The sequence below is a fragment of the Myiozetetes cayanensis genome, unplaced genomic scaffold (genome assembly GCF_022539395.1).
Source record: "Myiozetetes cayanensis isolate MyiCay16 unplaced genomic scaffold, myiCay2020 scf2-11, whole genome shotgun sequence".
NCBI lineage: Eukaryota > Metazoa > Chordata > Aves > Passeriformes > Tyrannidae > Myiozetetes > Myiozetetes cayanensis.
The window spans coordinates 85,127,372-85,145,130 of record NW_026087411.1 but is presented as its reverse complement, the minus strand read 5'-3'; the positions used below and the strand labels follow the sequence as shown (position 1 = coordinate 85,145,130).

The 17,759-nt window shown below is 38.0% G+C and overlaps 1 protein-coding gene across 1 annotated transcript in view; it reads left to right on the top strand.

Moving 5' to 3' along the window:
• The window catches only part of RIMS1 (regulating synaptic membrane exocytosis 1), a 319,930-nt gene that overhangs the window by 104,282 nt on the left and 197,889 nt on the right, over positions 1–17,759 (top strand). Inside the window, 2 exon segments of the mRNA XM_050315904.1 lie at positions 15,817–16,030; positions 17,256–17,267. Coding sequence (XP_050171861.1) covers positions 15,817–16,030; positions 17,256–17,267 — 226 coding nt within the window.

Genomic DNA, 17,759 nt, shown 5'->3' with positions numbered 1-17,759 from the left:
GGAAGGTGAACAGGATGATAAATTAGAGATGCTCTCAGCGAGGCTGTTAAATTATTTTTAGGTAGAAGACATACTGTACACACTGAGCCTCAGCTGAATATAATTAATTTGAAACGTTATCACTGTTGTGCTTCCAGTCCTATTGTAATTTTTTCTTCAGTTCTGCATTTTGCTGGCTCCTTTCACACCCCTCACTGTGAGATCTTTTCCTGTTTTGCACGTGTCCTGTTTGTTACCACCATATGGCAGTTAGAATTTCAGTAGCTTTTCTCTGTTTACAGACCACTGTGCTTTGTCATATTTTTGCTGCTCACCCTGTATAGCCATCTGATACCTATCATCTGTTTAACACATTGGATGCCAAAAATACTCAGATTTCTTTTTTTTTTTATTTCAAATGGACATGTAAGAAAGACTGTTTCAGAAACCTGTTTTAATAAACATTGCTCCAAAGTAATTTCCTGTTGTGTTGAACTGGTACCCACACCTCATAACTTTCCAAGCTGTTTACCAGGCATCAGCTGACTGAAGGGATATACTCCAGCACTGGGGATTTTATTTTTTTACCTTATGTGCATTGCACTGTTCGTAGCAGACCATAGAGCATTGAAGTATCTTTTCCCACTGTGTGAGTGTAACAAACCCAATATTGTCAGAGTATAGCAGGGTGTGTTCTTACCCTGGTGGCTAATTTCAACTTAGTTGGGGTTGCACTACGGAACTGTTTTTGAAACTGCTTTCACAGATAAAATACATCTTGATTTGCAAGGATTAGTGATGGCTGATTCTGTTTTAATCCAGCATTTCAATCTCATGATATTGACACCAAAAAAAAAAAAAAAAAAAAATCACTTCCCCAACTGTCACAATGTAATTAAACTTGGGGGTCAGGGTAACAAATAGTATGAAAAAATGATTGTATTACTGAATTAGAAGTAGAGGGGCCTGCAGCAATATTTGTGGTATTAGCCATGATGAGTTTTTTATTCGGTAGTATTTTAAGATACCAAAATCTTGACTTGCCAGGTGTTCTTAAGCTTAAAATTTAGAAGAGGTGCCTCTGTTTCCTATGGCTTCTTGAAGCAGGCAAAGAAAAACAGCAATACACAGTTGTGTATACACAGCGAAGCCATATAATCATGTGCTCATCTTTTGCCAGCTTTCCTGGATATTGCTGGACAAGAGGTTTTCCAAACAGACTTAACAGCTTAATAGTGCAAGGCTATACAGGACCAACTGCCTGTAAACAGTGGCTGATCTCTTAAGACATCGAGTGGTCCCCTCTGATGGGATGATGATCCCCTCTGATGGGTGAATAGATGCTTATCTCTGAACTAGCTGGTAAGAGAGGAAGAGCTCTGCTCTCCCCTGGCTTGGACTGCCTCTGCTGTAGGTAGGTTGGTTGATGGGAACAGCTTCTGCCTGGGTTATGTGATTCAGCCAGACGAACTTAGCGGTGCTACCGATTAATATTGTTCAGTTGTATAAATAGGCTTCGCTTTAATTTTCTTTCTTTTTCATGCACTGCTTCATTAAAATGTCTAGTGGTTAGTAGTTCTGCATTCAGAATAAGAGAACCAAGTAGTGGTTCCTGTGTGTGTGTGATTTTGTGTAGGTGCAAATCTATGCCTTACTTTTAAAAAGTCTTCCTTAAGATTTTCATTAATCTTTTTCCCCTCTCTCCAGTCCTTAAATAGAGCTTTTCTGCTGTAACACCCTGCCTCCCCACCTCCTGCCCCACCCCTTTCAGGCTTTGCACATTTTGTTTTACATGACTTTTAGTTGTTCTCCATTTTATGGCCAGTTGATTACTATGTGATAACTATCCTTAGGAAAAAACCCATGCCCTCAGTAGCATATTATGTGATCTAATAAATTAATTAAAAAAATTGAAGAGATCACTATTTCATTCTCTTTTGCTTCACTCTGAAAACAGATTAGGTTTTATATGTTCACAAAAATTTGATTGTGGTGAAGTTTAGCTTAAATAAATGATATTTGTGTTCCATAATAAAACAAAACTGATGTTTTTGAAGAGAAAATAAATCAAGTTATTCTTTACTCATCTATTTAATGTATTTTAAAGGACATTTACTAGCAGAGCCACTTCACAAAATAGTATTTTACTAGAAAAATTTCCTGTGGGGCTCAGAGAGTACTGCTTCAAGGATCATTCAGTGGCATTAAAGCATTGTTATGCCATCTCAAGCTAACACAGGTAAGCTCATTCGGTAGACAAGCTTTGTGTGTCTTTTATTCAACAAGGGAAAGAGACTGGGGTTATGGGTTAGATTCAGTAATATTTAAGTAAATGAGGAAAATGAAGACAATTCTTAGTCAGTTGATAGGGTAGCTTTCCATCAGGTTTTTTTCAGATGTTTTATAAAAAAAGCTTCTGTCTAACATATGTAGAGGTTTTTTTTTTTTTTTAAATAAGCAACCGTGTATGAAAATTACCTCTATCTGCAAATGCAATGATGTTAAAGGAAATGCTCTGTAATCTTGCAAATGGTACTAGCATGGATGTCTCTGGGATCTGTTTTCTGTGATACACCTGTACTAAAACAGTTCATCTGCTCTGCTATATAAAGAAAACACAGAATGAAAACATTTCACTGAAAGAACAAAGACAAATTAACTATTAACTTTAATTAACTGCCTTTAATATTTTTATCAGTCTTCTTTTGGTGCCAAAGCCCTGATTTCATAATATAAGTAAGCCTTGTGTAAACCTCATTTATGCATATATATATATATAAATAAATATATATATAAATTTATTGGTGAATAGATGCTTATCTCTGAAGTAGCTGGGAAGAGAGGAAGATCTTACCTTCCAGTTTAGCAGGGGCTAAATTGTAAGAGTGTTTTGAATTGAAGAGATGCCAGGAGATGGTCTCCTTGTTGTGGTTTCGATTATGTGAGTAGGCAAGGGAAAATTTCTCAGGCCTCTTTTTACAGTGGATCTTATGGAAACTGTTAATCTGAAGAATTTTAGAGAAGTGAAATTCAGTTTTAAAACAATCTCTGTAACAAATCGTGTTATTTTAACTTTCAGTGAGAAAAGCCTTTCTTCTAAGAGTCATATATTCCTGTTAAAGTCACATACAAACAACATTGTCAATATTTGCACCTTGAAATATGCTCGAACTTTATTTCTTAAAACACCTAGGTTTGACAGCGCAGTTGCAAGAGATGCTCAAGCTCACACTTCCGCTGCAGTCAGTGGTTTTATCTCTCTTCCTCAGATTCTGATTCTGTCGCCTTTGTTTGTTTTTTTTTGGTTTGGTTTGTGTTTGGGTTTTTTTGTTTGTTTGTTTTTAATCCAGAAGCATTAATGCAACTGTGTGGGCTCACATTCTCTTTCTTATAGTTGTGTCTTAACCTCATTTGGTATCCTGGACTGTGTGGTTGTGTGGGTATGCTGTCCCTAACCATTATGACTGGTTTCCTGCAACAGGTATTGCATGAATGTGACAAGTAAAATAATACAGTCATTTATGTCTGCAGGTTTGATGCATGCATACTTCCAGCAATCTTAAAAAAGCTGAATATGTGTAGAGGCCCTGTGTTTATTAGGTAGATAATGCTTGGCCCTGAATGTGTGTTTTAATGCTTCAGTAAGAGCGGGACTGTGACTATAACTTCTTAAGTGGTTGTTGCATTCTGGATTAAGCTACAAACTGCTGAGAGTGGTTACATTTTTATTTAAGACTTTTAAAAAGCTTTTTGGTTCGTTATAACCTCGAATTAGCATCTGGAGAAAGAGTCATATTCTAAGAGAAATTTTTTTTAATTTAGTGAGAAAAATAAGATATTTTGGCAAAAAGCTTTTATAGGAGTAAAATACAGCCAAGAAAAAAGCATTTTACCAAAACATTCAGCATAAAGACTGATTCCATAGGAAACACCCACTAAAAATAATCCATATACCAGCTTTAGTAAAAGACAGTTCATTGGTTTTAAGTTAACCAAAAGAGAAGGAAAAGAGTAAAAGAAAACAGATTAAAAGGGGTAAAGAAAGAGACAAGAAAGAAAGGAAAAAAATTGTTACTGACAAGATTTGATGATTCACATGGTATCGGCTGAAGAAGGAGAAGAGGGAGAGAAAAGAGGGAGACCACATGGAGTCTCTTGTATTTATAGAGTTCAGTTCTCCCTCCCAGGCAGGGTATCTGGTCAGCGCCTTCCAGGGAGGGTGAGCTGTGCTGTAGCAGTCACAGGCTGAAGGGATGTGGTGTGGGTGGGCTACCAGGCAGGTCTGCCTTGACCGACAGCCTGGCTACATGGCCTTCAGCTCTGCCCTGTTCTCTGCAGTGGCTGCAGGCCTTGCTTTCAGCTCTGCCCTGTGCCCTCAGCACAGCCCTTGTGTGCTGCCCTTACCTTGTACCCGCAGGTCCAGGCCCAGCCCTTCCCCACATGCACACACACACACAGGGAGTCGTTTCCGACCCATATCAATAATTCAGTGAGATTTGGATCCCGGATCTCACAGTGGTTACATTTAGTAAAGCTGAGGCTGCTTACAGCACTGTGTGTATGAACTCATGAAACTTTTGAACTCTGTCACTTGTAACTGGTGACAAGTCTTCAGAGCAAACTAGCTACTCTCTTGCTGTATTGTCTGTGCTGGGAGAGCTGAGTGGTGAAGCAATTAAAAGGGAAAATATAGCAAAACGGTGATGGCATCGTGGGATAACTGGTGTTGGTGGGGTTGTCCACAGAGGTGAGAGGTGTATAAAAATACCCATACTGGTTAAGACCAAAGGACAAGGCATTGATACATTGTGGGTTGTTCTCACCCCCCTTCTACTGGCTACAGTCAAACTGTCAGTGTACAGCACTGGGAGAAGGAAGAAGTCTGACAGAGAATCTCAGTGACTTTGGGGTCTCCAGAATCCTACTAGGTCTCTGGGTAGCATACTGTTTGTCCGTAGCCTGCTGACTCTGTGGAGGTCTTCAAGGTGCTCTACTTGCTGTCCCTTGCAATTAACTGCCTTCATAGTTGATGCTTTTTCTCTCTTAACCCTCTCTATCTCTCCCTCTATTTTTTTTCTTTTTAAACAAATTCTTTGACTCCAATGTTTGTTTTCCCAGTTTCGTGGTGTGGTTGACTGTCTTTAGCTCTGTCTTCCATCCTTAAGATCGTGTTACGGCTTGAGACAGTGGCCTGTTGGGGCTGCTCAAGGAAGTGTAAAAGTATAAGACAAGTGGGTAGACATGTCTCCTCTCTGTATGATACCACTTCATGTACTTTTATATTCTAGCAAACCGCTGATTTGACTGTATTAGGGCACAGGAGTCTGCTCACCTGGGAAGCCGACAGTAGTGGGATGAGAGTAGAGTCTAATCTGTGGGACTAATAATGAGTAAGTGAAATTCAAACAATAGGTGCAAGGGCAGATACTCTAGCTAAAATAGGATGATAAAAGAAGTGGAAGCGTTGAACATTTAGCAAATATGGTGTGGTTTCTGCAGTGCAGTACGGAGTCATATGTTACCTTAAGGCACGGAGGCAGCCTGCATGCTAAAAGCATGCTGGACTCTGTTCCTCAAGACCAAAGTTAATGTGTGTTGTACCACAGCTTGTCATTTCCTTGTTTTCAAAGGCTTTGAATTTGATATTCAAATGAAACTATTGAGGACTGTAGTCGTTGCTTACGGTTTTTAAAACAGGTGTTTCCAATGGGCATAGGTACAAATGTTTATGAATATTGTTTTGGTGTGGAACTATGTGCAGGCCCACTCACTGTAGAAGACTTCATATTATATTAAGCTCTGTGTCACTGAATTTTATGCAGTGCAATTATTTGTGGTCAGTGTAATTATTTGTGGTCAATTTAATGACAAATTTTACTTAGATGATACTAAAAAATTGTTAAGTTATTGGAGCTATATTCTTTTCTTGTCCATGGAAGATAGGGTAATGGGTAGCTCCTTGCAACTATTTCCCACTCACCATCCTATTCTGTGACATTTTCAAAGTCATTAATGCTAATTCTTCTGTTTGTACTTACACCATAAGCTTACTTGAGGGACTTTATGTGAAACCTGGTCTCACGGTTGACCTGAAATCCTGGACTTCTGTTGCTGTGACCCTTTCTGACAAAGCTTTCATTCTCTAGGACAGACAGCTGGAGTCTCTTCCACCCTAGTGTAATTTCCCACACTTACAGTTCCCTCTCCATCTCGGACAGATGGGTCATGTCTTTTATCTGTTTTTCTTGTGTTCTGGATTTGTGTTGCCCTTTCAGACTTTTCCATACTTGTGCTGTGACCTAGAGGTGTTCTTCCTTGCTTTTGTGCAAGCCATCTGGGACATGATGAATAAGGCCAATACTCTGCCCTAGAAGAGTGTTTCCAGATCACAGCTCATAACAGCAATTGGGTGGAAGGGTTTGTACCTCCTTAAAAAGGCCAAGGAATGGTGACAGAGGTTCCCAAAAGTACAAGGGCTCTAGGTCCTGAAATGAAGCTGGAATGAAGCAGTACTGAGTAGAAAGTTCTTGACTCCCTCAATCTTGGTTTTGTTTTTTTTTTCTTACCTTTTAAAACCTTTAGTTTCCAAATAATTCTTCAGAGTTGAAAGGTATCAAATATCACTCCAAAACCCCCACAAAACCCTTTGTAATGCTACAGAAACACTTTTCATGAAAAAGAAAGACTTTAATTTTTGAAACATAGGCTTTTTCTGCACAGAATTACCTTAAAGCATAACAGCTGTACTCTTAATTGAGGCTGTAGAAATAGTCATATGAGGAGAATGGAACATCTTTTTAGTGATGGTATTGGTTTTCATATTTTTATTAACTCTGAATATGAAAAAAGGAAAACTGTTGATTTAAATTATTTGCATTTTTCATAAAAGCCATGGCATAAGAATATATGTTTTTAAACAAAGAAGGAATAATCATTAATTGTTTTTTTCAGCAGAAGTCATTGACTCCTTCAGTACTAAATATGTCTCAGCATGTAAGTGCTTTTTAATACAAACATGCAGTTTCTTTCTGGATTACTCAGCTATTTAGCCTTTTTTTAGTACTATTACGTGTTGTTTTCTTCATTATCTGGTTGCTCTTTTATACCTCAGAAAGTGTAATGGTCATTTGGGAGAAACTGTGGGAAACTGGAATGTAAATTCCTTATTGTAAATATTGCACATTTTTGACTCACAGTTATTCAGTTGTGCTAGGAAGAAGTCTGCCTGTGGGCTGCAGTAATTTAAAAAAAACCTAACAAATATTATGAAAATAAAGTTTTCCAGTAATCTAAGTTAGGAAATCTTCCAGGAAGCTGAAAAATTGCATTTTAAGCAAGTTATTTAATGAGGTCATTTATATGCTTGCAGAAAACCTGCCCTTACTGAAATGTTAGCTTGCAAATGGCTGTTACTGCTGGTGAAAAGGCACCAGATAAGAGCCCCAGAAATAAAGCTGCAGTCCATGCCACTTTGCTGGTGTGTCTCTGCTCCAGTGCAGTGAGGAAAGCAGCTTTCTAACCAAGATGTAGGACTTTTTTGCCTCAGCCTGTATAGTCTTGTGAGGATGCTGCTAGGTAGTATGCAGTTGATAATAGATTAAAGGAAGAAGTTGGAATTAAGATAGCTCATATAGAGGTTAAAAGTATCTGTTACATGTGAACAACTTTTGTTTCCAGTGGTGGTGGCCACTTTCTCCACAAAGGTGAAACCCTTATCTTGGCGAAGCCTGAACTTTATCATGAGTCTCATAACAAAATTGTCTCCCATGTCATGGGGAAAAACATAAGTTATATTGCCTGAGGGTTGGAAAACAAAAAGTAAATGATTGGAATCATAAACTGAGAATCATAAACTGATTAAAAGAAATTAAAATTATTAACTTCATGAATTTCTGAATCATGTTAGGAGATTGGTGTTACCATGTTGCCTGGAAGCACTTATCGTGGACTATAACCCTTCTGAGTGAGTGTTTTTACACATGTAGGAAGAAAGGCAATCTTTGCCACAGGGCAGCCTGCACTGTAAGTATTAGGCAAATAATAAAACAATGAGGGAATCCGTATTGTCTGGCATGATAAGTAAAAGTTTTAACATACCTAATTTTCGTCCAGATCTTTGAAGGCATGAAGGTGCAGGAGAGTTTTAGGAGGATAATGGGATGGTGGTGCTGTTAATACTCCCATGTTAGGGGCAACAAGGGAAAGTCCTCAAAGGCTGTGTTGGATGGGACTTTGAGCAACCCAGTCTAATGGGTGGTGTCCCTGCCCATGGCAGGGGGTTTGGTACTAGATGGTCTTTAAGGTACTTTCCAATCCAGACCTTTCTGTGATTCTTGCTTGAAATCTTACCTTGAGCAGAAGTGTCTCAGTACTGAATGAGAAATGACAGGCAAGATGGAAATAGGCTGTCAAAGTCTTTGAAGGTGAAGATAAGCCATTTATGTTTTATGCAGGAGAAAAGCGGATTCATCTAAGGAATACAAAGAAAGAGGTAAAATAAATTAAATTATATTTGTTGCAGAATTGTGATTGGACTATCAGCAGGACAAGCTTACACTGGCAAGAAAAGGAATTGAGGGATGAGCTGGTGATAGCTGACTATTTAGGCTGGATGGATATCAATTTAGTTAAACTTTGGTAGAGGTTTTTTTTATTTGTTTTTTGTTTGTTTGTTTTTTTGTGTTTTGTTTTGTTGTGTTTTATTTTCATTGGGTTTGGTTTTAATTTGCAAAATTAGTCTCCACAACTGTGGTATTTTAGGTGAAGGTCTAAATAGGTCTGAATCCAGTGTGTAGCACAGTGGTTATTGGTCCTGAGAGGAAAGCAGAATGGAGAGGGTGATAAGGTTTGCTGGAAGTACAAGGAAATCTTTATTTCAGTTTATGAAATTTGATGTACAGGTCACCCACCACAGAAGCCAGTAACCAATGCCAAACATTTCAGTTTGGACAGAAGGAGACAAATGTGAGGTAGAGAGACTGACCTGTGAGATTTGTGTTTGCACCAATAAACCAGGGAGGAAGAAGAGATCTTGGCATGTGGAAGAGGAAAGGCTGATGCCCAGCAGGAGTCAGATGATTGCTGGTGAGGTGAAAAATGTCATGGGCAGCAGGTGAAGACTAAATTGAGAGAATAATAGAATTGATCCATAGCTGTGTGTTGAATGAATAGGGGAGAATGAAGAAGCCTTCAGGCCAGGTAAAATCTGAGATTTTGAGGAATATTTGTTGTTTATATTATAGGATATATTACATGCTATAATATATGCTGTGTATAATAGTTATTATGATATATTTATTTAAAAATGTGTAGGAGGGAGAGATGAGACCTACAGGAAATATGAATAGCAAAAGGTCAAACATGTGGTAAGTAAAGTCACAGAAAAGTGACAAGTTGGACAATAGGGGCAACAAGCAGACAGTTTGTGCAGAAGAAAATATGGATATGGAAGCCATTAACTCTTTCATTGGCAGTCCTTTGATTAATACCTGTACTTATCTTAAAGAAATATGGCCTTTCTTACTCTAAAGATTAGTTGATTAGTTGTGTTCCTACCTGTTTCAAAACTTACAGAGAACCATGTCTTACTTGCCTTGGACAAGCATTTTTTTACAGACAGATACTATACTCTACTCTTAAAATGGCATGAAGTAACCATAAAATATATCTAGACTTCTCCGCTCAACTTCAGCTGTTTTTCTAGTCAACACATGCAGATGCCCCATAAACTCTTCTCTTTTCTTTACTCGGACAAAACTATCCACAGCAGCTTGCTAAAGTTTCCTGTCTTGGCTGTGTTGTTTAAAGCATGTATTCCCAAAAACCATGACAAGATGACAGCTTTTCCCAGCTAAGGTGCTTGCTAGTGAGGTTGAGACAAAAGCTAGGTGCCACACTGCTCCCTCTGGGAACACCTCCCTGAGATTAGTACCTGCAGTGCTGGCAAACTGGAAAGGCGTGTGGTGAGACTGAGCTAATTCTAGATTTACAGAGCAGCTGAATAGTGTTTTTTCAGGTCACAGCTTTGATGTCACTGCCTAAAGTTTGCCAACAGGTTTTTAGATGTATCTGTTGCCCTTCTCGGCATGCTAAATATTGCTGCTTGCATTTTTTTTTTTAATTTATCATAAAAAATTAATGCTAAGAACAGAAATTCGTAAGAGCCCTGCTTATCTTATGTAAAAACTTGTCTGAGCTCAGTGTGATAATGTGTCTGTGTGACATGGGACAAAATAATGCATTTTACTAAGCTTTTTTTCATATATGCAGTAGCTACTGTTATATAGTTACTTAAGGCTATGTCACTTAGAAGGTGGCACTTTTTCTACTAACATGAACTCATGACAGGGCACAATATTTTTATAACATTACATCAGGTGTTCAATTTCTAGACTGAATCATTTGAGTTGAACTGGGAGAGTGAAAATGCGATCTGCAGTGCCATCTGCTGGATTTCTAAGGAAGTAAAAAGTGTAGTTCCATACTACGTTTAAAAATCATTTAAAATGTAACTGAGCATGAAAGAGACCGAAATCTTTGTAATTTTTATAAAATCTCTGCAGACAGAGCATAAATATGCAAATTCACGGTTCTGTAACATTCTAATCTTCAGCATATACCTGCAGATATTTCAGATAGGTATTTAAAACATAAAACAGTAAAAAAGAAATAACATACTATGTTAAAAATGTTAAAAATATTACATTCTTGGATTGCAACTTCAATATCTGCTTAGTGGAAATGACTGCAGAGTATAGATATACATCTTGGTCCCTCTCCACAGAACCCAACACCACAAATGATAACTTCTGGGTGGCTTGATATGTCACTTTCTAATCAGCCAATATTATGAATAGCCTCAATGTCCATTGTTTGTCCTCCTAATGATATCAGTGAACTATCTGAAAGGTTTAAGTTGTGTAAGATATTCATCACATGAGTGTTCTCCAAGGCTTGCAGTTTTTGAGAAGTACATGAAGACATGAGTAAAGCTTTGCAGAATTGCCTATCAGTATTTTTTTTACTAGTTTACACTGTCAAAGTAAAATACTGAATATTCAAGTGAAAATATGGTACATGTATGACACATAGCTAAAGCTGATTTTTTGTGAAGTGTCTTTGAAAAAAAGGGAGGAGGAAGCACTAGGAGTAGTGATGCCAGCCTCTCATGTGTGTGTGGTAAGGTCCTTAGGCTGATGTGCCTCTCCAAGTGCCTTAGTCACTTCCAGAATTTGAGCAACAGAAGATTTTGTTTTAGTCATGAGATCTGATGTACCCAAAGATTCTCCCATAGTATGACCTTTTTTTTTCGATCATACTTATGTGTCATGCATGTGAACGTGAAATAGCAGGCACCCTCCCCAGCCAAGACAGCTTTGTGGATGCAGCTGTTTTTTTGAGAGTGGTGCGAGGTCTGCGCAAGTGAAGTGTGGCAAGAGTGTCATCGGAGTAAGCTTATCCTTCAAGTGCCATTGAGCTTAGTAGTAGAACCAGACGGATGAATTTTAGGGTGCATGATAAAAATCATGTGAATATGTGCATATATTCCTCTTACATAGTAGCCTGGTTCCTCTTTCTGTCAGAGGAGATTTGAATTGATATCGGCCTCAAGGGTCTGCCAAGCCACTGTATTATATGGTGTTATTAAGTCTTTAGCTTAACCTTTAGGTGCTTGTCTACATTAAGGAATATTTAATAAAATTACATTTTCCTGGCATCTGATGAAAATTTGCTCTATAGCCTGGAAGTCATGGAGCAAAACATCCATCTGTATTTTAGTGCTTGCTTAATACTTAATATACTTTTGTATAAGGCAAAACTGTTGAGAGGGATTTGGTACTGTTGTTATAGAATAGCCAGAGATACAGAAATCCAGCTTTTTCCTCAAAAAGATAGAAAAGGTGGTTAAAAAAGAACTAATTGAACCAGATCTGCTGTGAACTGGATAAGATTCTTTCTGCTCTCTGAAATCTGCAGTCATTTTTCTGTGTTCTATAAAATGTTAGAGTTTTCTCAGTAGTGCTGTGTGTGACATGCAGGATAAAGGTTTTGAACCCCTCATGGTAAAAAGTCTTACACAGATGCAGAAATTAAAAAATCTATAAATAAGTGATATTTATAAAGAACTGAAATCTCATCTCACTTAAGTTTTGCCAAGTTGCTACTATGTTCATCTAACCCTTGGTGCACACAGAAGGACAAAACATCATTGTATTAATACACTTCGTAAGCTTCCTGTGAGATAGAGAAAATGCAAATGTAGATGCTCTAATTGGAAAAGAACAGGAAAAAGGGCAGTGCTTACTGTTACCTTGCCTTTTCACATTTGCAAGCACCCAGGGCTTTTGGTTTTGCTTTCGTGGATGAGAACTGGATTTAGTTTCCATGGTTCCATTTTTTAATAGAATATTTGATGTAATAAGAAATTTACCTACAGACCTCTCCATTATTTAATTGCATTCTTTAAGCTAAATATTATACAAATTTCTGGATGTCTTTGTTTCTATGCATAAATGAGTAGCTGTGTAAGATAATTTGTATGTGTAATCCAGTTATATGGCCAAAAGTATAAAGTGTCTCCAGTATTTTGCCTAATTCTTTGACCTACTTTTCTCATGTTATTCAATACTGCAAAGGTTTGGCTACTCCTGCCAAAATTTTTATTAGTATAAAACATTAAATATAATGCATCATGTTTGCAGTGAGGGAGAATAGATTATTTGGCTGCTTAGCTTTTACTGTTGCTGCATCCTTACTAGAATGTACCCATGTGAAGTCACTGGTTTTAGTGTGAGTGCTGGTTGATTTATGTAGTTACAAGCGTTGTTATTGCTTTCCAACTGAATTATGTCAACTTTACCATGATTACTGTGGGTCAAGTTAAAATGTAATTTTTTAGGCTGAATATCATGTTCAAGTAAAAATATCTGCGTCACTAAAACAGTATTTCATACAAAAAACACTGAGTACTTGCATCTTAAATGTCCAGACAAGTTCACCACACAAACATACACACATACACACAAAAGCCCACAGAAACATGAAATTGTGTCACTAAAAGTGCATTGGTTAAATGGTGTGAGCCTCAGTGCTAATTAAGGGAGTGGGTAGCTCAAAGCAGGTAGTGGAGATAAAGGATATCACCAACACTTCTACAGATAACACACCTACTGTTTCCATTTATTAAACTCAAGATTCCCTGTTTCTCTTAATAATCAATGTAGCTGCTCATGGTTTTTTAAATGTTATCCATGGAGATGTAGATTTAAAGCAAATTCTGGAAAAGTGGCTAGAAAAACTGGGTACCACAGAGCATGGTGAAAAAACTGGTTGTTCCAAGTGCCCTGCTGGGCTCTTGGCTGTCTGAGGTCTTTGCCCAAGCTCATGACAGGTCATGAGTTGCAGTGCTGTCCTGGTGCACCCACAGAATATTTTCTTTCTTGATAATTTGATATGATGAGATAGTTAACAGCTAAAATATCATCCTTTTAAATTAAACTTCAGGTTGGGTGAGGTAAACTAAGCTTCATGACAGCTGAGCTTGTTGCTGCTTTAAAAACGGTGATCCTGCTCTTTAGCGGTCCCTTTAATTTCTGGATTCAGGAGCTCATGTCTTACATTCCTCCTGGGTCTCCACTTTCCTGCTCAGAGCAGAGCAAATCGGTAAGCAAAATGACAGAATTTCTGGGTTTAGGTTTTATTTGGGTAGGAGAATTAATGTTATGTTGATTCAGGTTCATGGGTTAGCTCACTGGGAGGGATCTGGTGAGCATCGAATTCGGTGCTGTAGTGACTTGACCCTGGCCAGGTGCCAGGGACCCACTAAAGCCACTCTCTTACTCTGCCTCTGTAACTGGACAGAGGAGAGAGTAAAAAAAAAAACCAGCAAAGGGTTCAAGAGTAGAGATAAGAGCTGGGAGAGGTCAGTTAATAATTACCTTCATGGGTAAAACAGACTCTAAGTGGAGATATTACTTAAATTTATTACTAACAGGATAAAAGCCAAAGAGTGAGAAATAAAACAGTCTTAAAAACACCTTCCCCCCAGCCCTCCGTCCTTTCACGTTGTCCTCATCTGCTCAGAAAGAGGAGTTCTTCCCCTGCTCCTGTGGGATCCCTCCCACTGGAGACAGCCCTTGGTGGACCTCTCCAGTGTGAGTCCATCCCTCTGGAAGAAGTTCTTCCCAGTCTGCTGTCCTGTGGGTCACTCCTCCATGGGGTGCAGTCCTTCACAAATGAGCTGTACCAGCATTGGTCCCCCAGAGCGGCCACAAGTCCTACCTGGGAAAAACCTACTCTGGTGTAGGTCTCCCTCTCCATGGGCTGCAGGTCCCTGGCAGGACCTTGCTCCATCCTGGGCCTCCCACATGGTCATAGCCTCCTTCATGCATCCACCTGCTCCAGCATGGGCTCCTCCCTGGGCTGCAGGGGGTTCTCTGCACCCCGATGGTCCCCCATGGGCTGCAGGGGCAAAGCTGCCCCACCATGATCTGCACCACGGGCTGCAGGGCCACAGCTCCAGTGCCTGGAGCAACTCTTCCCTCTCCTTCTGCACTGACCTTGGTGTCTACCTTGTTATTCCACGTTTTCACTCTTCTGTTCGTTGGCTGGAATCCTTCATGTGCAACAACCTTCTGTTCTTAAATATGTTATCACGAGGTGTTACTATCACTCCTAATTGGCTCGGCCTTGGCCAGTGGCAGGAAGTCCATCCTGGAGCCATCTGGCAATGGCTCCACAGGACAGAGGAAGCTTCTAGCAGCTTCTAACAGAAACCACCCCTGTAGCCCTTTGTGCAACAAAACTCAGCCACAGAAACCCACTACAGGAGCCTGAAGAGCAGTTGCATTATGCAGCAAGGTTCAGGAGAAGTCCTGGATTGGACCTTTAGCTGGTTCCCCTCTGCAATGTTATTTTTGCCAGCAAAATCTCATAGAAACAAATCAGAGAACATTTTTTTCCTCAGGGATAATGAAATAATGATAAGAAAGATTTTCTCACTAAGTATATTATTATTGTTATTATTCCTGAATTATTGAAGGGGAACTGAGAGTTCTCTTCTCTGAGCTGGTGATTAGGAGCTGGGTCATTTGTGTAGCAGCATGCTTAGCCAATTGGTGGGCATAGTGTCAGGGTGTTTGTTATTTGAGGCAGCTGGAAGAGAAAAGGTACTTATTTAAACACCAATCTTCATCTTAGGAATCTCTGTACCTGCTAATACTTCTGTACACGCTTGCAGCTAAGCTGGAAGAAATGTCTTAATTAGGACTAGCAAATCTTAAGGAGTCTTCCATAGTTAACAAGAGAAAACACAACAGATTGTTAATGTATAGATTTAAAATAAAAAAAGATGTTCTCATATTCTTGAGAGGTCTGTGATTGTAGAGCATATTTTGGAATATTTAAGTTATATGTGTTCGTGATTTAGATTTTGAAAACACTGTAACTGAAGATTGTCTTGCATATTTTTATTACAACTGCTGTATAAATAAAGTTGGTTACAAAGCAGTGCAAATTTCCTCAGGCAATTATTTCTTTTTTTCAGTAAATGGTAGACAGTTTTGTTTATTACTATGCATTTGAATCAGTTTCTGGTCAAGTGACATGATTTGCTCATGATCGTTGGAGGAAACCTATAAGAATAAATATGTCTATTTTTTTTCCTTTAGACTGCCTTATACATTCTTTCATGTGCAGAGTGTATTTGATAATGAGGTACATTTAGTATTGTGAACATGCCAAGAGTGTTAGGTAGTGTTGCAAACTGAAAGAAAGAAATACACCGTAGTAGTCTTTCCTCCTATTCTTGCTATATAAACTTTTTTCTCATCTATGCAGGAGGTTGCATCAACAATTTGAAAGCTATAAAGAGCAAGTAAGAAAGATAGGGGAAGAAGCCCGCCGTTACCAGGGAGAGCACAAGGATGATGCTCCAACATGTGGAATCTGTCATAAAACAAAGTTTGCAGATGGTTGTGGCCATTTATGCTCTTATTGCCGGACCAAGTTTTGTGCTCGATGTGGAGGTCGTGTCTCTCTGCGATCAAACAATGTAAGTCTCCTGATGTGTGCTCTTAAGAAAAGCCACCTTGACATTGTCATGCTGCAGATTGTTCACTTTAAGTTTGGCATTTCATGCTTCATTTTACTTAAGTGTTTTATTTATTGCTTCATTATGAGGTGTGTATAAAGTAAAATAATTTATTTAATGATTGTGGAGCTACTTGGGACTCACAGAGTTAATTAAAAAAATAATAATAGCGTATAGTTCTACTGACTGATGGCTTGAAGAAAATATACTTGTTTTTTGTAGAATGAAAGAAGAAACCCTTTTGCTCAGGTACAACTCCACATTAATAACTTTTTATTGACCTCAATTAATTTTCCATTTTTTATTTTTTTAGAGCTTTTCATATACATTTATAGATTCTTTTACATAAAATTGGTCAATTTTTGGTTAGAAGAAAGTCTCGACCACTTTTCTTAGAACACTGAAAGTGTTATGTCAATTTATTTTAGATTTACTTATAAAATAAACTATATATTGATCTGGGTTAAGTATCCTACTTTCAGGCAGGTGACTAAATCTTTCTCCCTCTGTTCTGCATGCAGTTACTTGCAGTAGCTGTCCACAAAACTGAAGGATACTGAGATTAACCTTAAAAAAATGCAATTTAGTTTTATTTTAGAAGCTTTCAATAGCCTTGATGTACTTGTTCATTAAATTCACATTCTGAAAAAAACTATATAGGTGAATTGGACAAAAATTTGCATATCCATATGTAAAAACTCCCAGTATTTATATATTAGTATAAATAGATGCATTACATTGCATCACCTGCAGGTGGTGTCATTAGAGCAACTCTCTGAAAATATAATTTACTTTGATACATTGCATTATACTATTAATTAAAGTGCATTTGATAGAGCTTATCTTTACTCAGAAAAAAAATTGAATATATTTTAAGTATTTTTCACCCACTGTTTCAAGTCACAGAAAGGAAGAGTGTCCATTCATTTGTAACTTGCCTTTTGTTTGTTACATTGTTTATGCTCCTGTGGGTCAGGGTGGGAAAACATGTTTACAACATATGTAGTAAAAGTCATCTTTTTATTTAAAGCTCTTTTTTTAAATTTTATGTTTTTATCTCTTCATAGAGAGTTACTAGAATTGCATTTCTTTGAAATCTGTCTATTAATACTTGCCTATTTTATTCTTTTTCTCTTCTTTTTTTCTTTTCTCTTTTTATTCTGCTTCCTTGGATGCTTTCCCAAAGGAGGACAAAGTGGTTAGAATACATGCTTTTTATAATTTATTATTGTAATGTTGTTAGCTAACTGGGATACATATTAATGTGAAAAACTGAACTGAAATTTTAAAATCATCCACAGGGGAGGGGGGAAAACCAGGAATCCTAATACCCAGGCCCTGCCCATCCTCAGCTGAACATAGGCTTTAAAGATAGCTCAACAAGGAAACCCAAGACTGTTGTCAAAATTATAACAATAGAAGAAATTAAAGACCGAGAAATATTTGTTATTTTTAGGCTAAGAAGTAGAGGAGGCAATAAAGACTAGTAAAATTTTATTTCATAAAAATGCCTTTAGTTAACAATTTTGACTTTTTGCATGCAAAATCCTTCCATCAGCTTCAGGAAACCCAATTTAGTATTTTAATTGTAATTTTACATTATTTTACGTGGTTTGCTGTGTTTCATTTCTGGCTATGGCAGAAATTCAGGGAATTCTTGTGAAATCAGCTTTTTTATTTACATTTGCAT